General features: G+C 52.8%; 1 protein-coding gene across 1 annotated transcript; it reads left to right on the top strand.

Moving 5' to 3' along the window:
• Window positions 1–3,777: 3,777 nt before the first annotated feature.
• Window positions 3,778–19,563, top strand: SPRYD3 (SPRY domain containing 3). The gene is made up of 11 exons (XM_015151828.3): window positions 3,778–3,857; window positions 6,516–6,662; window positions 7,953–8,028; window positions 8,862–8,986; window positions 9,298–9,433; window positions 10,304–10,489; window positions 15,534–15,683; window positions 16,137–16,194; window positions 17,481–17,600; window positions 17,687–17,859; window positions 18,207–19,563. The coding sequence occupies exons 1-11, from the start codon at window positions 3,835–3,837 to the stop codon at window positions 18,339–18,341; spliced, it is 1,329 nt and encodes a 442-aa protein (XP_015007314.2). The 5' UTR covers window positions 3,778–3,834; the 3' UTR covers window positions 18,342–19,563.
• Window positions 19,564–19,786: the final 223 nt, after the last annotated feature.

The raw sequence follows: 19,786 nt of genomic DNA, 5'->3' as shown, positions 1-19,786 counted from the left end.
CACTGCAAGCTCCGCCTCCCGGGTTCACGCCATTCTCCTGCCTCAGCCTCCGGAGTAGCTGGGACTACAGGCGCCCACAACCGCGCCCGGCTAATTTTTTGTATTTTTAGTAGAGACGGGGTTTCACCGTGGTCTCGATCTCCTGACCTTGTGATCCGCCCGCCTCGGCCTCCCAAAGTGCTGGGATTACAGGCGTGAGCCACCGCGCCCGGCTATAAAGACTTTCAAAATGTAATAAGAAACAATTTTTTGAAATGAGCAAGTGATTTAATCAGACACTTCACCAGAGAAGATATATGGATGACAAATAAGCATGTGAAAAGATGCTCAACCTCGTTAGTCACTAGGGAAATGCAAATCAAAAGTGAAGTGAAGTGAGAAAAGAAGCCAGACACACCCCACCTCAAAGAGCATTTACTGTATGATTCCACTTAAATAAAATTCTAGGAAATGTTAACTAAGCTAGTGACAAAAAGGCAGGTTAGTGGGCTGGGTGTGGTGGCTCATGCCTGTAATCCCAGCACTTTGGGAGACTGAGGCAGAAGTTCGAGACCAGTCTGGCCAACCGGTGAAACCCCGTCTCTACTAAAAATACAAAAATTAGCCAGGCATGGTGGTGGGCGTCTATAATCCCAGCTATTTGGGAAGCTGAGGCAGGAGAATCCCCTCAACCTGGGAGGTGGAGCTTGTAGTGAGCCGAGATTGCCCCAGTGCTCTCCAGTCTGGGTGACAGAGTGAGACTCTGTCTCAAAAAAAAAAAAAAAAAGTTTCAAAAAGCAGAGTAGTGGTTCGTAGGGATGAAAGAGTGAGAGAGAGGGATTATAAAGGAACATGAGGAAATTTTTAGGGATGATGATGATATGGTCACTATCTTGGGTGTGGTGAGATTTTCATTTTTGTAGGTGTATACATAGCGTATCAAATTGCATACCTTGGCCAGGTGCAGTGGCTCTACCTGTAATCCTTGCACTTTGGGAGGCTGAGGTGGGAGGGTTGTTTGAGCTCAGGAGTTTGAGACTAACCTGGGCAACACAGTGAGACTTTGCTCTAATTAAAAAACAAAAAAAGGAAAGGAATAAATTGTACACCTTAAATATATATGGTGTATTGTATGTCGGTTATACGGCAATAAAGTTGTTTATTCAAATACATGTAGACACCAAGCACAAATTACCAACTGGGTCCTGAGCATGCCAGTGGATGGAGAATTCACCAAAAAGGCCAGCCCCACACCTGGAACTTGAAGGTGAGGAAATTCCGAGTGGAATCACCAACCATCAGTAACAGTATGGAAACACCTTCTTCTGCCATTTCTCTCCATGTCTGACCCTAGCCAGCTAGCTAGTTAGTTTCTGGAATGAGCCCTTGTCTGGGATGAACATGACTCTGGCAGCCTCCTAAGATTGTCCCTCTCTTGCTGCCTTTGGGAAGAGCTGAGTTCAGTGTCGAGGTATTTTCATAACACAAGAAGAGGAGCGGAGGAGAAGCAATGGGGGAATCAGAAGGAGGTGGAGATGAGTTGGAAGGGTAGCTATTCAGAACTGAGTCATCCAGGGGCTGGAAGGGAGCTAAGAGAACACATACTTCAATAATTCTTGTTTAGGGATGAGAACACCAAGACCTTGACCTTTTAGTCACACAGAATTGGGGTTCTAATCCAGGTTTCCCAGTTTCCCATCTCATCTGTTCCCATCACCCATTTCCGTTATGCCGAGTGGGCACTATTTACGATATGCGAGTTGGTGGCTTTCCTTGCACTCAACACGTTAGAGTGAAGGGGTGGCCTGCCCCTCCACACCTGTGGGTGTTTCTCGTTAGGTGGAACGAGAGACTTGAGAAAAGAAATGAGACACACAGACAAAGTATAGAGAAAGAGAAAGTGGGCCCAGGGGACTGGCGCTCAGCTAACAGAGGACCCACGCCAGCACCCGTCTCTGAGTTCCCTTAGTATTTATTGATAATTATCTTTACCATCTTAAAGATAAGGGAGTGGCAGGACAATAGGATCATTGTAGGGAGGAAATCGGCAGTAAGACATATGAACAAAAACCTCTGTGACGTGAATAAGTTTAAAGGAAAATGCTGTGCCTTGAGATGCATATGCAAACATCTCCATAAACCTTTTAGCATTACTTCAGCCTATCACATGAGGAGAAACCTTGGACAATACCTAGCTTTCCTAGGCAGAGGTCCCTGCGACCTTTGGCCGTGTAGGTGTCCCTGGGTAGTTGAAATTAAGAGAATGGTGATGACTTTTAACCAGCAAGCTGCCTTCAGGCACTTGTTTAACAAAGACACATCCTGCACAGCCCAAAATCCATTAAACCTTGAGTCACCGCAGCACATGTCTCTTGCAAGGACAAGGTTAAAGGTAAGGTCACAGATTAACAGCATCTCAAATACAGAACAAAACGGAGTCTCTTATGTCTACTCCTTTCTATATAGACACAGTAACAGGCTGATCTCTCTTTCTTTTCCCCACATTAGAGTACCTAGTGTGATGAGAATAGGATAGTTCAGTGTCTGAAGGAACTCATAGTCTAGTAGAGACGGGTCTACACACACAAGTGATTCCAATAACGAAAGCAAGACAGTAATAAGTGTTATAAATGGCCGGGCGCAGTGGTTCACGCCTGTAATCCCAGCACTTTGGGAGGCCAAGGCAGGCGGCTCACGAGGTCAGGAGATCGAGACCATCATGGCTAACACGGTGAAACCCCATCTCTACTAAAAATAAAAAAAAAATCAGCCAGGCGTGGTGGTGTGCGCCTGTAGTCCCAGCTATTCGGGAGGCTGAGGCAGGAGAATGGTGTGAACCAGGGAGGTGGAGCTTGCAGTGAGCCGAGACCCTGCCACTTGCACTCCAGCCTGGGTGACGGAGTGAGACTACGTCTCAAAAAAACAAAAACAAAAACAAAAAAACCCCCCAAAAAAAACAGTGTTATAAATAAGTGTTATAAATGAAGTGTTATAAATCTTTCCGTCCAGAAAAGAGAGATATGGTGATGGGAAGGGAGCAAGGAAGTCCTCATGTAGGAGTCCAATCCCCCAGAATGGCAGATAGACACTCTTTATTAGGTGTTCAATAAATATTTATGTCTTCCTCCCTCCACATTCTGACCCCAGTCTAACTTTCCTTCAGCCTACCAAATCCCTGTGTTCCTCCACAGAACGCCGCTTCGTGCCACTGTGCCTTCTGCATCCCAAGTTCTCTCCTCCTGGAATGGAATGTTCTTGCCAATAATGAGCGAGCAGTGCCATGAAACGGAGCTCGGGAGGGTATACAGCATACAGTAACAGTTAAGCGCGCAGGCTATCGAGGCCAGCCTCTGGCCCATCCGTAAAAAGGAGATAATAAGATTTATTTCATAAGTCTGCACAGTGGATTAAATGGACATTCCGGTAAAGCTTTTAGTCCGGCGCGGAACGAGGGCTCAAATAATACTCGTAATACTCGCAAGGTTTATGCGAGCTTGGCCACCTTCTCCGCCCGTCCCGTCCCGCCCGGCGCCGCTCAGGAGCCGCCCCCTGTCCGCCACAGCGGCGCCCAGGCACCCAGCAGCGTCCGCGCTGCCACGTCGCCTTGGCTCAACCCAGCGACTGCCGGGTTGAGTAAACCCGGCCCTGAGCTGGGTACCCAGGGCACCGGGCCGCGCCCCACACCCGGCCTACGCCCTCCGATTGGCTCCTGCAGGTGCCCGTCGTCAGAGGCCGTTGCTGATTGGCTTAGGTGGGGGACGGGGCGGGCCTCGAGGAGTGAAGGAAAGGCGGGGACCCGGATGTGTGTGGCGGCGGCGGCCGAAGAGCTTGTGTGCGGAGCTGAGAGGCCTATGGATGAGGAGGACGCGGCGGCCCCGGTAGGCGGGGATCGGGGGCGGGGTCCCGTAGGCCTCGTATCTCCCCGGAGCCTGAAGTGCAAGGCGGGGGTCCTGGGCGGGGGCTACGGGGCCAGGGGCGGGGCCCTGCGCTGTGGTCACTGGGCTTCCTCTGTCGGCGCACCCTCGGCCCAGTGCAGGGCCTGGGGAGACTGGGCGTAGGCACACGGATAGGCTGGGGCCCCGCTGCTCCTGGGTCTCATCTCAGTGATCAAGCTGTGCCCGGGGAGGAGACGGGGCCCAGTAGGGCCGCCACTCGCCCGTGGCAAGGCTATGCAGTCTGGGCAACCAGCATCTACCTGGGGTCGAGCCCAGGCTAAGTGCCTGGGAGTGGAATCTTAGGGCTGTCTGTCCCACAGGTGCCTACTCTTCTGGGCCACGTGGTGGGCTGTAGCTACTGCATAAGAGTCGTAATTTGCGCATTGGGATCAAATTCAGCCCACCGAAGGCTTACTAAGCACCTACCGTGTGCAAGGCAATGCCAGGCCTTAAGAAACCCCTGTCCCAGGGTTTGGGGAATGGGAAGAGAAGAGTACTTCACCTCTTTCTCACTTTTGACTCCCAGGAAAAATCATTCATTCATTTATATGTAGAAAGTTGTTTAAATACGGCCGGGCACGGTGGCTCAAGCCTGTAATCCCAGCACTTTGGGAGGCGAAGACGGGCGGATCACGAGGTCAGAAGATCGAGACCATCCTGGCTAACATGGTGAAACCCCGTCTCTACTAAAAAATAGAAAAAACTAGCCGGGCGAGGTGGTGGGTGCCTGTAGTCCCAGCTACTCGGGAGGCTGAGGCAGGAGAATGGCTTAAACCCAGGAGGCGGAGCTTGCAGCAAGGTGAGATCGCCGCCACTGCCCTCCAGCCTGGGCAACAGAGCGAGACTCCGTCTCAAAAAAAAAAAAAAAAAAGAAAGTTGTTTAAATACCTGGATCATCCCACTCCCATCCATCAGCGCTGCTACCAACTTAGTGGATGTCATTTCTCATCCGAACTGCTGCAACAACCTCTGAATTGTTTTCCCACATCTGTTCTTGATCCTCTTGTGATCAGTTCTCCAACCAGCAGCTGGAATGATCTTTAGGAATTGATTAAGATCGTGCCTTTTTTTTTTTTTTTTTTTTTTTTTTTTTGAGATGGAGTTTCACCCTGTCTCCGAGGTTGGAGTGCAGTAGGACGATCTCGGCTTACTGCAACCTCCACTTCCCAGGTTCAAGCGATTCTCTTACCTCAGCCTTCTGAGTAGCTGGGATTACAGGCACGCACCACCACGCCTGGCTGATTTTTTTGTATTTTTAGTACAGACGGGGTTTCACCATGTTGGTCAGGCTGGTCTTCAACTCCTGACCTTGTGATCCACCCACCTCAGCCTCCCAAAGTGCTGGGATCACAGGCTTGAGCCACCAGGCCCAGGATCATTGTGTTTTTTTTTTTTTTTTCTTTTCTTTTTTGAGACAGGGTCTTGCTCTGTCAGCCATGCTGGAGTGTAGTGGCGCAATCAGAACTCACTGCAGCCTTGACCTACCATACTCAAGCCATCCTCAGTCTCTTTAGTAGCTGGGACTACAGGTGCACACTGCCACACCTGGCTCATTGTTTTAATTTTTGATAGAGATAAGCTCTCCCTATGTTGCCCCGGCTGGTCTGGAAGTCCTGGCCTCAAGTGATCCTCCCGCCTCAGCCTCCCAAGGTGCTGGGATTGCAGGCATGAGCCATCATACCTGGCCAATCATGGCATTTCCTTGCTACAACCCTCTAGAGGTTTCCATCTTGGAATAAAATCCAAACTCCTTACTATTGTCTGTAAGGCCTTGATCTGACTCCTGCCTTGTTCTCATCTTGTACATTCTCCCTCATATTCCCTTCACACCAGCTGTCCATGCCTTCTTTCTGTTTCTCTACCATGCCAGCTCTCTTCCACCCAAGGACCTGTGGCCGCTCTTCCTGCCTGGAATATGCCTGGCTTGTCATTTGCCTAGCTCCTTTTCTTTTTTTTTTTTTTTCTTTTTGAGACGGAGTCTCGCTCTGCCGCCCAGGCTGGAGTGCAGTGGCCGGATCTCAGCTCACTGCAAGCTCCGCCTCCCGGGTTCACGCCATTCTCCTGCCTCAGCCTCCCGAGTAGCTGGGACTACAGGCGCCCGCCACCGCGCCCGGCTAGTTTTTTGTATTTTTTAGTAGAGACGGGGTTTCACCGTGTTAGCCAGGATGGTCTCGATCTCCTGACCTCGTGATCCGCCCGTCTCGGCCTCCCAAAGTGCTCCTTTTCAACTCAAATGTCACCTCCTCAGAGAGACCGCCTCTGTCCACTCTGTCCACTGCCTCCAGATTCTTTATCATATCACCCTGTTCTTTTCTCAGCTGCAATTATGTCTGTTTATTGCCTGTCATGTCCACCTCCCAGCGTGTGAGAATGGGAATCCTGTCCATCTTGTTCACAGCTCCATCACTAGCATGGAGAAGAGCGCACATAGTAGGAGCTTGGTAAATGTTTGTTGAATGGAAGGACGAAGATGGGGGTTGTTGAGGTCAATCTGGGCAGCTAGCCTCAAGGCCAGTGCCTTCTCTACATTCTGGGTCACACAGGCTAAGGTGCTTTACTCAGGGCCCTGCCTTCTCCTCAATCCCCTTCTCCCCTTGGCAGGTTTGTTCTCATGAACAAGATGGATGACCTCAACCTGCACTACCGGTTTCTGAATTGGCGCCGGCGGATCCGGGAGATTCGAGAGGTCCGAGCTTTCCGGTATCAGGAGAGGTTCAAACATATCCTTGTAGATGGAGATACTTTAAGGTGAGTTTAGGGGAGTGCTTCCACATTTTCTTCTCTGTTCCAGATCTTAGAGAGGAAAGGGATTTTTTTTTTTTTTCCCCAGAGAAGGGGACTGTGCAGAGGGAAAGGGGGATGCCCTTGACTCCAGAGGCTTTTCTTTTTCTTTTTTTTTTTGTTAAGACAGAATCTCACTCTGTCACCCAGGCTGCAGTGCAGTGGTGTGATCTTGGCTCACTGCAACCTCCGCCTCATGGGTTCAAGCAATTCTCCTGCCTCAGCCTCCCAAGTAGCTGGGATTACAGGTGTGTACCACCACATACGGCTAATATTTTTTGTAATTTTTGTAGAGACAGGGTTTCACCATGTCGGCCAGGCAAGTCTCGAACTCCTGACCTCAAGTGATCCACCCGCCCAGAGGCCTTTCTGAGTGAAGCAGTGTGTGCTGCCTCACCCTGCACTCACCTCTGCCTCTGTCACTGGGTGGCTCTGTCCTCATCCAGCAAGGAGGGGATCCAGCTGGGTAGGGGAAGGGATCATGTCAGACACAGGAGGCTGCTGGGGTCTCAGGAGCTTCGCAGGCGCTTTGTTAAGACTCCAGTGGGGTTCCTGAGTCTCCTGCCTCTGTCTCAGGGATTGGGTCTAGCAAAGACTGGCTGTTTCAAAGGCAGTTGATTTCCTATTTGGGGAAGGGCCATTGTATAGTGTACCCTGTCCACCAACTCCTGTATTTCCAGCCCCTTGGCTTGTGTGTGTGTTTCCTCCCTCTTTTCTGGCTTGAACCCCTTCCCTGACTCCTTCTGAGCCCATGCTCTCACAAAGTTCCACTGAAGAGGGAAGAAAGTAGTGCTGTTTAACTAGAGGCAAGAAAGCTGAGGAATGGGAACTGAATCACTGTCTTCCAGTTGATGAAGGGCTTTGGTAAAGAGGATAGAGACCAGCCATTCTCCAGCTCCACTGAGGACAGAGCTAGAGGAAAAGGGCCGAAGCTGCAGCACGAGAGATTGAGGTTAAACAGGGTTGTGAGACCTCACTTAGGCAAGTAAAGGAGGCTCTACGTTCTTTTCCTCCTGGAAATGAAGAAACCAGGCTTGCACTGGTCTGTTATGGGTTGGATTCCAGCTGGAGACTGTGAGAGAAGTAGGGTGAGGTGACCTTAAGTATCTGGTTATGATGTCTGCCGATGTACTGAAGTGCGGCCTGATGGATTCTCCTGTGTGCTGGCCCTTGCAGGGTAAGGGTGGAGATGCTGAGGCCCTCCCCCTACTCTTGGGCTAGGCTGTTAATGGAATTTCCCCCTCATTCCTCCTTCAGTTACCATGGAAACTCTGGTGAAGTTGGCTGCTACGTGGCTTCTCGACCCCTGACCAAGGACAGCAATTATTTTGAGGTGATCAAGGCAGTGGTTGGGCAGAGCAGGGGATGAGCCCGGGGGTGAGATCATTAAGCCCCAAGGAGCTCCTTTACTAGATGTATGACCTGGGCCTTTTAATTTTCCATCAGGGCTGTCCTGTTGGCTGGGAAATAGGTGCAGGATAGCACGGCCCCTCATTTGAGAGATAGGTGCCCTGGAGACCTGTCACCCTGTCCCTTCTGCTCTCCTGCCCCTTACCTAGGTAGACTTTGACCCATATCCCAGACCTTGACTCATGTCCCCTAACCCAAACCCACCATACAGGGACGTGAGTCCTATCTTTCTCCAAAGCTTGGGAGTAATTTTCTTTTTTTTTTTTTTTTTTGAGACGGAGTCTCGCTCTGTCGCCCAGGCTGGAGTGCAGTGGTGCTATCTCGGCTCACTGCAAGCTCCGCCTCCCGGGTTTACGCCATTCTCCTGCCTCAGCCTCCCGAGTAGCTGGGACTACAGGCGTCCGCCACCTCGGCCGGCTAATTTTTTTGTATTTTTAGTAGAGACGGGGTTTCATTGTGTTAGCCAGGATGGTCTCGATCTCCTGACCTCGTGATCCGCCCGTCTCGGCCTCCCAAAGTGCTGGGATTACAGGCTTGAGCCACCGCGCCCGGCCGCTTGGGAGTAATTTTCTAAGTGAAACAGGCACCCACTCTCACCAGTTCCCCCATCTGAGTATCTTATCTTTTTTCCTGATTCCCATGTCCTTTTTCTCTTTGAGCCTCAGCCCCCTTTAATCTCTAAGTCCCCTTCCCCCACCCCCAGCAATTCATCCCATTTTCCAGCCTGCTGACTGTGCCCTGCTCTCTTCTCTCCAGGTGTCTATTGTGGACAGTGGAGTCCGGGGCACCATTGCTGTGGGGCTGGTCCCTCAGTACTACAGCTTGGATCACCAGCCTGGCTGGTTGCCTGACTCTGTAGCCTACCATGCTGATGATGGCAAGTGAGTTGCCTCCTGTGCAACCTGGCCCTTTTCCTATGAATTTGGGAATCTTAGATCTGAAGAACTACGTTGGGCTGGCTTTTCCCATTCGGTGTTTCATAGACTTTTCTGGGCAGGACGGGGAAGTGGCCTGGCAGCTACCCTTGAAGGCTTACAGACTAGAGGAGGGTGATGCTCACGCCAGGACATAAGTGGGTACCATCACAGAGTGACCAGGAGCAGCAAGATGAGGATGAGGCCTCTGGTGTCAGTGCTGGGGAGAAGTTGGGAGGCCAGGCTCGGGTCCTGTGTCTGTACTATTCTGTCTGCAGGCTGTACAATGGCCGAGCCAAGGGCCGCCAGTTTGGGTCAAAGTGCAACTCCGGGGACCGGATTGGCTGTGGCATTGAGCCTGTGTCGTTTGATGTGCAGACTGCCCAGATCTTCTTCACCAAAAATGGGAAGCGGGTGAGTGGGAAATCGTGGGTGGGATTTATGTGGCTGAAATCTGCCGAAGGATTTGTGGGGAGTGATTAGGAAAAGCCTGCTGGTTGGGGCTTGCCCAGGGACCCTTGCACTGAGTTCCCATCTCCTCCAGTCCAGCCTCAGATTCTCCTGAAGTCTCCTGTGTGTAAGAGAAGATACTTCCCATGGCCAGAGGAAGCTGGGACATTGCCCAGATGGCAGGCAGAGAGAGGCAAGTTAGTGGAGCAGAGGATGAGCAGGAATTGTGGGGAACAGAATTAGGTGATTTGGGGGAAGGTTTTGAGCAGATAAAAGAGAGGGGAAGATTATGGCCTGGCCATGTGAGCTGGAGGTCCTCTTTGGGTTTTGACTTGAGTGCTTTTGGGGATATGTCCTTTCTGTGTCCTGTTTTCCTTGTTTCACATCTCTTTCACTATCCTCTTCATAGAGAGACTATGTGTGGTGAGGAGATGGGACAGGAGCCAATAGAAGAGAGAGACACTCAGCTCTCTCCCTTCTATCCAATTCCATCTCCCACATTGGGAAACTGGTTTCTCAGGCCTTGGCCAAGGGGTCCTGCTGCCTTTAGCATCTGCACCTTGGCACTCTCCTATCCAGCACACGTACTGAAAGTATTTGGCAGCAAGTCAGGAGACTTGTGTTTGTCTTCTAGCTCTGTAGATACCTTGCTTAGCCAGGAGTACTTAGCACATTTGTAAACTTTTCTGCACCTCTAGGTTGCTTTTTTTTTTTTTAAATCTGTCAGTGTGTGCGATAATTATTGGTGCATCATCTTAAAAGTACCCTTGTAAGAATTAGGTGAGCTATGGAAAAGCAGGCCAGGCGGCAGCTCCCTCTTTCCCCCCGCTGCAGGTGGGCTCTACCATCATGCCCATGTCCCCAGATGGACTGTTCCCAGCAGTGGGCATGCACTCCCTGGGTGAGGAGGTGCGGCTGCACCTCAACGCTGAGCTGGGCTGTGAGGACGACAGCGTCATGATGGTGGACAGTTACGAGGACGAATGGGGCCGGCTACATGATGTCAGAGTCTGTGGGACTGTAAGTAGCGGGTGGGAGGGTGGGAGGGGCTGGGTCGGAGGAGGCTGGGCAGAACACCTGTGGGCGCATGGTCATGTCTGAATTGCTGGGAATGGGGAGTTGGGACAGTGTCTGTGTGGGGTTCGGCAGGATAGCCCAGGCTCTTGACATGAGTCCTTGAGTCCAGATCTGTGTTTTCTTTAGCACGTATTCCCTTTTCTTCACTTCCTCCTCTTTGGGGAACTCAGGTTCGTAGTTTGACCCTGGGAACAAGCAGTTCTGCTTTGCCTTTTTTGGTTCCTTCAGCTTCTGGTGTCTTCTACAGCCCTGCACACCTGCCTTTGAGGGGCTGGGGGCTGATCTGGAGGCAAAATGCCTGGATCCCCCTCTTGGCTTGATCCCAGCTCAGCTGGCCCAGGCTTTTCATTCAAAGTGTTGTGGGGCAGGTGTGGTCAGAAGTCCCACACATGTGGTGGAAGGTTCTTAGCCATCTTTTTTGCGGAAGCGTCAGTGTCAGTCTCTGTTGTCTTATCCCTGCATTTGATAGAGGATTAGAATGGAGGCAGATAAAGATTCAGTGAGCATCCTTGCACCTCCAAAGCTTGCTTCATTTATCTTTTCCTCATACCTGCTTTAGTATGGATTTTAAGCTTCGTTGGGAAGCATGTGGAGCTTGAGAAAGGGAAATTCTTCCTCCCTGGATTTTAAGTTTTGTTGGAAAATTCATGAACCTTGAGAAAGGGAAATTCTTCCTATTGGCCTCAATACACTGTGCTGCATTGGGAGTGAAGGGACGCCAAGTCCAGGATCTGGCCCTGACCTCTAGTGGGCTGCTCAGCCCTCCCACTTTGAATTGTCCCTCTGCTACCCCCTTGTTCCTGGCCTGGCCTTTTTCTCCACCCTCTGGCCTTTCCACCCCAACTCAGGCTGTTTTCAACTCAGTCTTTTATAACAAAACAGAAGCAGTGGGGGGTGGGAGTGGATTAGGAGCCAGGCCTCCCCCTGGTAGAGTGGAACTCAGGAAAAATGACAGGAAGTGTGCCCTTCTGCTGCTTCTGACACTCTGCACCCCCTTCTGGCATCAGGGTCCCAGACTGCAGCGACCGAGAACTAAGAGACCTCAGATGCCCACTCCGTGACTCTCATGTCTCCTTTTTTTCCCTCAATCTACCATCATTCTGACAGTATCTAGAGTTAAACTTGGGGCTGAGCCAGGGCGATGTTCCAGCTCTCATCTCTGACCTCTCCTCAAGAGTTTTTTCCTGGCATCCTTTCTCTGCCTGGACCTGTCCCCACTCTGCTCTAAGCTCCTCCCAGGCAATCTTTTCTAATTGATGCAGAATCCTGTAGACATTTATAAATAGCCTTCCTTCCTCCCCACCCTCCCCCCAACACCTTCAGGCCACTTATTTAGGAGTTTTTTTTCTTTTTTAGACATAAGCTGTTGAATTGGGCCCTTCTCTCAGACCCTCACCCCAACTTGGGCCAGGTGGCAGGGTGGGAGCACTACTCCTGGGGCACCCGTTCCTCTGGGGCTGACTTGGGCATGAACCTCCTGAGGGACATGTGCCTTCTTCCAGTCATGCCACCTTTCCCTTTTTTTTTTTTTTTTTTTTTAAGACAGGCTCTCACCCTGTCACCCAGACTGGAGTGCTGGCTCACTTCAGCCTCCACCTCCCAGGCTCAAGGGATCCTCCCACCTTGACCTCCCAAATTGCTGGGATTAGAGGCATGAGCCACTGCACTGGGCCTCAACATTTGTTAGATTTGAGTCTTTGGATATAGACAGACCTGGCTCTTTCTTGAGTGGAATTCTTCCCCTGCCTCCTGTGGCCTGTTTCCCCTCCTAAAGAGGCCATCCCCCCAGAGCTCTGAGGGGGTTGAGGAATTGCTGGGGCACTTGCTCAGGGGTGGGAGTGTTGCCTCTTGCCTCATCCCTGCCCCCAGGCCTCGCAAAGTGAGGTAATGTGGTGGAGGGGAGCTGGGGGCGGTAGGTAACAGCTGGGGGATTAAACTCATTCTGTGTTTGTGCCCTGTTCACAGCTCCTCTGACAACTCCTTAGTGACAGGGGCAACAGCTTTGGTATACACAGGGTGGTGAATGAGGCCCCACCCTTCCAGGGGTCCTCCCCAGACCCAGCCCAGAGGGAGGCCGTGTTGGGGCCTGAGCTGGCCAGTGGAGAGTGTGTACTTGGTTCCTGTTTCAGTTGCTTGTGGGCCCTCAGGGCACTGAGCCCTTTGTTGCTCCTGTCAAGAGGATTTAGGGTCTCTGCTGGCAAGGGGAGGAGGGCGGATACCAGCAGGGGAGAAGAGGCTGGGAAGGTGCTACTGGTAGAGGGAGGGTGTGGAGTGCACGAGACTGTCCACACTCTGGTCTGCAGCCGCCACTCTGTGGCACTGAGTCACCTCTTTGGCTTCTTGGGGCTTTGGTGGTGTGTGTGTACTAGGGGGACACCCAAAGAAAGGGCTTCCTCTTCCCCCACCAAAAATGCAGAGAAACATTTCTGTTGATTGGACATTGTTTGAGAGGAGGACACGTAGGGTAGAGTTGTCTGGGGAGTGGTCATCGTCCTGGTTGGCCTAAGGGACCATTGTAGTTGGAAGTAATGGCTAAGATGAAAGATCATTTCCTTGTTTGTGATTGGCAGTTCCAGTGTAACCCCATTTCCTGATTTGGGGAGAGGCAGCAATGTGTATTGGTCATTCATTAAGTCTTCCCCTGTTTTTGGAAATCCAGGTAATTTTATCCTGATTTTACTGTTGAAGAAACCAAGGCTTAAGGAGGTGAATGTCATTTGCCTGAGGTTAGCAGCTGTTAAGTAATAGGAGTTAGGATTTGAACCCAGGTCTGTTGGATTCTGAGGCACAGATTGAGGCACCAGCATCAAGATCCTAACAGTTCAGACTCTAAGGGTTAACCTTAACTCCTCCTCTAGGTTCCCAACAGCTGTAGACCAAGGAGGCAGAGGAATGTATTCAGGAAAGAATCTGTCAGGGAGGCCAAATATTCCCCCCACTTCCACCCCTCTGAGTTCTCTGGGAAGGCTCAGGAGGGGTCGGGGGAACTTTGTCCAGGAGCAGGAGAGTGGATCAGGAGGTTTCTGATGGCTTTCATTGTGAGGGCTGGGCTGCCCCCTCTGAAGAGGGCACGCTGTACAAGGCTCTCCTGTACACTGCACAGGTACCTAGTTGTCCAGGACATCAGCATTCTGTCTGAAGTGCTCTGCGGTTGGCAGGTGGAGAGTGGGTTTTAGAGACCCATGTTGGGGTAGTCTGTCCTGGCTTTTAGCGTGAGAAAGCACCTCCACCCTATCCGGAGACAGAAATGCAGCAGCTACCCTCTTCTGAGCTGAGGCAAAGGGAAGGGCTGGGCGGGTGTTTCCCAAGGATCAGGATCTGGATCAGCTGTCTTTTGGCTCTGGAAATGGAGAACACTGTGTTTCCTACACCGAGGCCAGTTGGATAGAATGGGTCAAAGGCAGCTGTGGGGTCCCCCACCCAGTTCTGCAATGCTGGGTGGAGAGGGTGGGATGGGGGCTGCTCTGCCTGGGTGGAGTCTAAACTAGTTAATGTGGATCAAGCCACACCCCTCCTGGCTTGCTGGGGAGAGAGGCAGAGGAGGAACCCAGGCTGAGCGGAAAATACACCATGAACAGAATTCAAACAGTGTGGCCTTGGGGATGGGCTTAGGTGGTCTCCCGTGCATGCTGCTTTCCCCCTCATCCATCCCCAGTTATCTTTGGAGAGGAGGGAAGGATGGACTTGAGGTGGTGGGGCTTTGGGGATCCAGGCTGAGAAGGGCACCAAGTCCCTCTAGTCCTACTCTCAGAAGGGGTTAGTAGCACCCCACTCTAAGCACCTGAGCTAAGCAGCCGGCCATCTGAGGCTGGGAGTGGGGATGCAGGAGCAGCCTCTGCTGGAGACACACACAGGCTTCTGTGCTGGTGCAGGTGGGCATAATTCCTTTCCTGTTCAGGCAGGAATCTGTGAGAGGTGAGAGGCCAGCGTCCCAAAGCTTGCCAGGGAGACATGGAGGAGGTCCCCAGGCAGCATGTTTCCTTCAGGGCTGCAGGGGCGGGAGGGTAGAAGAAAGTCTTGAGGGGCAGTTGGGCTAATTAAAAGGAGATTAAGAAATCCCAGGTGAGGCTGAGGGTGGGGGAAAGGGGATGGGGTTGAGTCATCGCCCCACTATTACCATGACAACTGACAAATAAATCCTCCCAGATTGGGGGTTGCCGCCCCGTCGTGCCCAGGCAGGACCATTGTGGGACTGAAGAGTCCCAAGAACCCATCAGTCATCTCCCCTCTCCTACCTCCTTGCCCCTACTCCAGCTTGAATGAGCAATGAGGGGCTGGGAACAGCTAAGCCTGCCTCTGTCTTCATTTTGACCTCTCCCCTCCCTCACATGAAATGAGGGAGTAGAGCTGGGCATTCTGGGTCCCTGGGCTCCCCTCAGCACCTCCCTGACCCAGCTAAGAACAGCTGTGTTCACAGCCAAGTAAAACAAGGACCTTGAGAAATTATGTCAGGCCCATCCCAGGCAGAATTGGCTTCTGCACTCACCCCCTTCCTCTGAATATCTGGGGTTGGCACCTAACTTCTGCATCCTCCCTGTCCTCATTAGGCCCGCTGAGAAAGTCATCAAGTTTCCTCTCAGCCTAGTCTTGCTTCTCCTTTCCCCTGTGTTCGGGACCCTGGGTGGACCTTTCCCAGCAGGAAAGGCTGCAGGGTTCTTCACCGGGATGAGGATGTTATCTAGAGCCCCCTGGTGTGCCACTCCCCTAGCTGTGCCGCTTTCCCTGGCCTCCCAGAAAGCGTCGCGGGGAGGTGGGCATTCAGCAAGGGGCTCCCCCTGCTCATGCTCTCCCCTTTGCCTCCCACCCCATCCTGCTCTTCCATGCTGGCCTAGAACTTTGGAGCCACATTGTATCTCTAGGATTCTTTCCCTTTTAGCCAGAAATTTTTGTCAAACCTGGGAAAGTGGGACCCAGACTGTCTTGGGCCCAGGTTTCCAGGGTGGGTGTCAGCCTGTCCCCTGACCCCCGTCTGGCTTTTCCCCCACAGCTGCTGGAGTACTTAGGGAAGGGCAAAAGCATCGTGGATGTGGGGCTGGCCCAGGCCCGGCACCCACTCAGCACCCGCAGCCACTACTTCGAGGTGGAGATCGTGGACCCTGGAGAGAAATGCTACATTGCTCTGGGGCTGGCACGGAAGGTGGGCACAAGGGCTGAGCTTTTTTGCCCATGGAGCTGCTCAGGTCTGGGGCTGTTGGGGCAGTGCCAGGAAGCTCTTAGAAGAAACCAGGGGAGCCCAGACTTTGGAGGGAGGGTGTTAGCTGAGATGGAACACAGTTGTATGTGTCAGCTGTGTAAGAGTACACACCCCATGTGACCAAGGACCTGAGACAGGTCGTGACTGCACCACACACTAAGGCCTGGGAGGTGGGGGTGGGACATGCCATGGCTCTGGCCTTAAAAGCTTAACTAACACTTTCCTCACCCTCCCTGGTTCCCCTGAAGCCCCAGTGCCTGCAGGGTATGAGAGTGTGCGGGCTTGGCACTGTCTGGGTCATGGCCTGTTCCAGAGGTTCAGATGCCACTCGCCACTCTCTCCTGTCTTCTTGTTTATACGTGGGACCATAGATTTTCTTTTTTCTTCTGGATGCAGGACTATCCCAAGAACAGGCACCCTGGCTGGAGCAGAGGGTCTGTGGCTTATCATGCAGGTGAATAGTGGGCTGCCTGGGAAAGGTGGGATGGTGGGAGATGTGGAGGCATAGGGATATCCACTTTCCCCTCTCATGGCCCCTCACAAATGGCCTCGCTCTTTGCCCTGCTGCTGGCTGACCTCCCCTTCCCAAATCGCTAGTGCTTCCTCCCATCTGTGTTTTCCTCCCAGCTCTGGAAACCGGGGGAGCAGGACAGGAGAGGGAGATCTGGGCCCAGATGGGACATTCCAGGCCGCTGAGCTGGTCCCCTCTGTGCCCTTCCTGCAGATCCTCATTTTCTTGATTTATTTTTATTTTTTGCTGCTTGGTTTCCTTTAGGACTTTAGGGTTTTCTTTAGAAGAAAACTGAGCCCAGAGTTCCCCGACTCACCTCCCCTTGCCTGCCCTCCTTGGGTGTTCATTCCTTTCCTAGGGCCCCCTCCTCTGACTCCTTTCCTAAGGGTTTCCCCCTTACCCCCTTGAGCAGATGGATACTACGTCTCTTTATTTATTTATTTATTTTTTGAGATGGAGTCTCGCACTCTCGCCCAGGCTGGAGTGCAGTGGCGCGATCTTGGCTCACTACAAGCTCTGCCTCCCGGGTTCACGCCATTCTCCTGCCTCAGCCTCCTGAGTAGCTGGGACTACAGGCGCCCGCCACCAGGCCCAGCTAATTTTTCGTATTTTTAGTAGAGACGGAGTTTCACTGTTTTAGCCAGGATGGTCTCGATCTCCTGACCTTGTAATCCACCCGCCTCGGCCTCCCAAAGTGCTGGGATTACAGGCGTGAGCCACTGCGCCTGGCTGATACTACATCTCTTTATTTTTTTGGTGCCCCCTTCCCACATCTCTCTCTCCATCTTTTTCTTTTTTCTTTTTTTTTTTTGAGACGGAGTCTCACTCTGTTGCCTAGACTGGAGTGCAGTGGCACGATCTTGGCTCACTGCAACCTCTGCCTCCCAGGCTCAAGTGACGCTCCCACCTCAGCCTCCCAAGTAGGTGGGATTACAGACGAGTGCCACCACGCCTGGCTAATTTTTGTATTTTTAGTAGAGATGTTTCGTCATGCTGGCCATACTGGTCTCAAATTCCCGACTTCAGGTGATCCACCCGCCTCGGCCTCCCAAAGTCCTGGGATTCCAGGCGTGAGCCACTGCGCCCGGCCTTTCTCTCCATCTTTGTTTCCGCCCTGACCCTTCCCTTCCTCTGAGGGATGGGAAGTGTTCAGCTTCATGGGGCCGCTCTGGGGGTGTGTTGTCAGCTCTCCTTCCTCAAGTGTGTGTCCTCTCCCCTCCCTCCAACAGACGATGGGAAGATCTTCCATGGCAGCGGTGTGGGGGACCCCTTTGGGCCACGCTGTTACAAAGGGGACATCATGGGCTGTGGAATCATGTTCCCCCGGGACTACATTTTGGACAGTGAGGGTAAGTGGGGTGGGGGTGGCCAACCAGGCTGCTTGGGGCTGAGGGTGGAAAGGCACCACAGGAGCTCAGGTTTCCTGGTCCCCCAGGGGACAGTGATGACAGTTGTGACACAGTGATCCTGTCTCCGACTGCCCGGGCTGTCCGGAATGTGCGGAATGTCATGTACCTGCACCAGGAAGGGGAAGAGGAAGAGGAGGAAGAGGAAGAGGAAGAGGATGGGGAAGAGATAGAGCCGGAGCATGAGGGCAGGAAGGTGGTGGTGAGTAGGGAGAGTTTGGGGTGGTACCAGGGTTCTTGGGTCTGGGCAAAGGGTGGGTATTAGTGGGGAGTAGAACTCACAACCAGGGTGGGAAAGACGGGAAGCTCTGGCGCTGCCCAAGGGCTGTTCCAAGCTCCAGGGGCTGCTGAGATGGGGAGACAGTCTTGGGAGGCTGTTTTCTAGCCTCAGCATGCCCTCTGGTGGTCACTTCCCGTATCACCTTAACTGTCCCTCTCCAGCCCCGCTGCAAGTTGGGGTGATTGGGGTTCAGGCCTGTGGAGCTCCAGCATCCTCAGGGAAGAGGCCACAGCCTGCTTGCTCCATTCCTCTCCCCACCTCCTCCCCAGGTTTTCTTCACTCGGAATGGCAAGATCATTGGGAAAAAGGATGCTGTTGTTCCTTCTGGAGGCTTCTTCCCCACCATTGGAATGCTGAGCTGCGGGGAGAAAGTCAAAGTAGATCTGCACCCCTTGAGTGGCTAGGGCCTCCCCTCCAGACCTGCTTCTTCTCCCTGCCCACCCTCTGCTGGGCCAGGCACCCAGTTCCTGACTTCCCAGAGGATTCATTTACCCAGCAGGCCCCTGGAGGTGTGTAGTCACTCTGCCCCCACTGGCTCAGGCCCGTCATGCTTCTCTGTGCCCACGTTTCTGACCTGGTGCTGCCACTGTTGTCAGTCCCTGGGCCTGAGTCCCTGGTTGGACAGGAATGGATCCAAAGAATGGTGTTGGTATGTGGGTGGTCCCACTCGCTTCCGTCGGTGGGCTTCTGGATCCCCCTTTCCTTCACTGGCCCCATGTGGGTGGAGAAGCGTGAGCACCCTATCTCAGCTGCTATTTAGGCATGATGCTTTGTAGAGGGTGGAGTAGACAGCCCCCTCCCCTACTCACCATGGTATTTCTCCTTGAATTCCTCTTTCTTGTTTTCTTTCCTGGTTGTGTGAACCAGTTGCTGCTGTCATACCCCTGGCAGGGCCAGGGGACCTCTCTTTGGTCATCTCTGTCCTTTCACTAGCTGCTGCCCCAGAAGACTCCTCTCGGCTCTCCATTCTTTCCCTTGAGAGCTGGCTCCCCACCCCAGCCTGCTCAGGCACCACAGAGAATCTGCATCTCTGGCTCCCCATACCTGGACCCACATAGGTGGGTGCCTGTTGCATGTTTAAGAGACAGGGGCTGTGAGGTGACAGGGCACTAGGACCTTCGCTCCTTTTCCCCTTCCATCCTTTCTTTGCCAGTGCCACCCATGTCCCTAACTCCCAGGTACTGGGGCTGAGGCTCTGGGGCCTGTCTCCCTGTCAGCGTGAGGGCAACACCCCAGAGCCTCAGCCGAGCAAGCCCAGAGGGGCAGCGTGGCCTCTCCCTCCCCTTTTCCTGCCCCGTCCCATGCCTCAGCTTGCTGCTTGTGCCAGTTGCCTGTTTCGCTTCAGTGTTTGATTCTAGCACTTACATGTGTCGTCCCCACCGAGCCCTCTATCTCCTAATCCCTCAACCCCTGACCCCCTCCCCATAACAGTGACTTCTCCATGGAGGAAGAGGGAGCAGGAGCTGTTGGTCTTGGTTTGCACAGAGCGGGTAGGGCTGTGGGGAAAGCGGGTGAGCTGTTGTGCTGCTGGGCCTCCCTTTGGCCCTCGCTTCCTGCCCTATGATGTATGAAATGTATGTACAGACCAGAGATGTTTATACAGCCAATAAAGATGGAGTTTCCGTATTTATCAGTATGGCCGGAACCAGGAGCCTTTCCAGTCCACAGGGCTAGGAACAGGACTGCTGGGCGGGGGCAGCCGAGGGCAGCTTGCTCGTGGGGTGATCTAGACCAGCGTTGGGCCAGGGATGGGAATCATATGTTCTATGGGCCTGGCTGTAGGCCTGGGCCCTGGGATGCCCCCAGGAAGCACAGATACGTCCCCTGGGAGATGAGGCTTTGACCCTCC

This window comes from Macaca mulatta, chromosome 11 (genome assembly GCF_049350105.2).
Source record: "Macaca mulatta isolate MMU2019108-1 chromosome 11, T2T-MMU8v2.0, whole genome shotgun sequence".
NCBI classification, from domain to species: domain Eukaryota; kingdom Metazoa; phylum Chordata; class Mammalia; order Primates; family Cercopithecidae; genus Macaca; species Macaca mulatta.
This window is presented reverse-complemented; position numbering and strand designations above follow the sequence as displayed.

Coding starts and splice junctions, on each gene's coding strand:
- SPRYD3 (XM_015151828.3), top strand. CDS start 3,835: ATGAGGAGGACGCGGCGGCCCCG. Junction 8,987..9,297: donor TACCATGCTGATGATGGCAA/GTGAGTTGCCTC, acceptor TTCTGTCTGCAG/GCTGTACAATGGCCGAGCCA. Junction 16,195..17,480: donor GTCTGTGGCTTATCATGCAG/GTGAATAGTGGG, acceptor TCCCTCCAACAG/ACGATGGGAAGATCTTCCAT.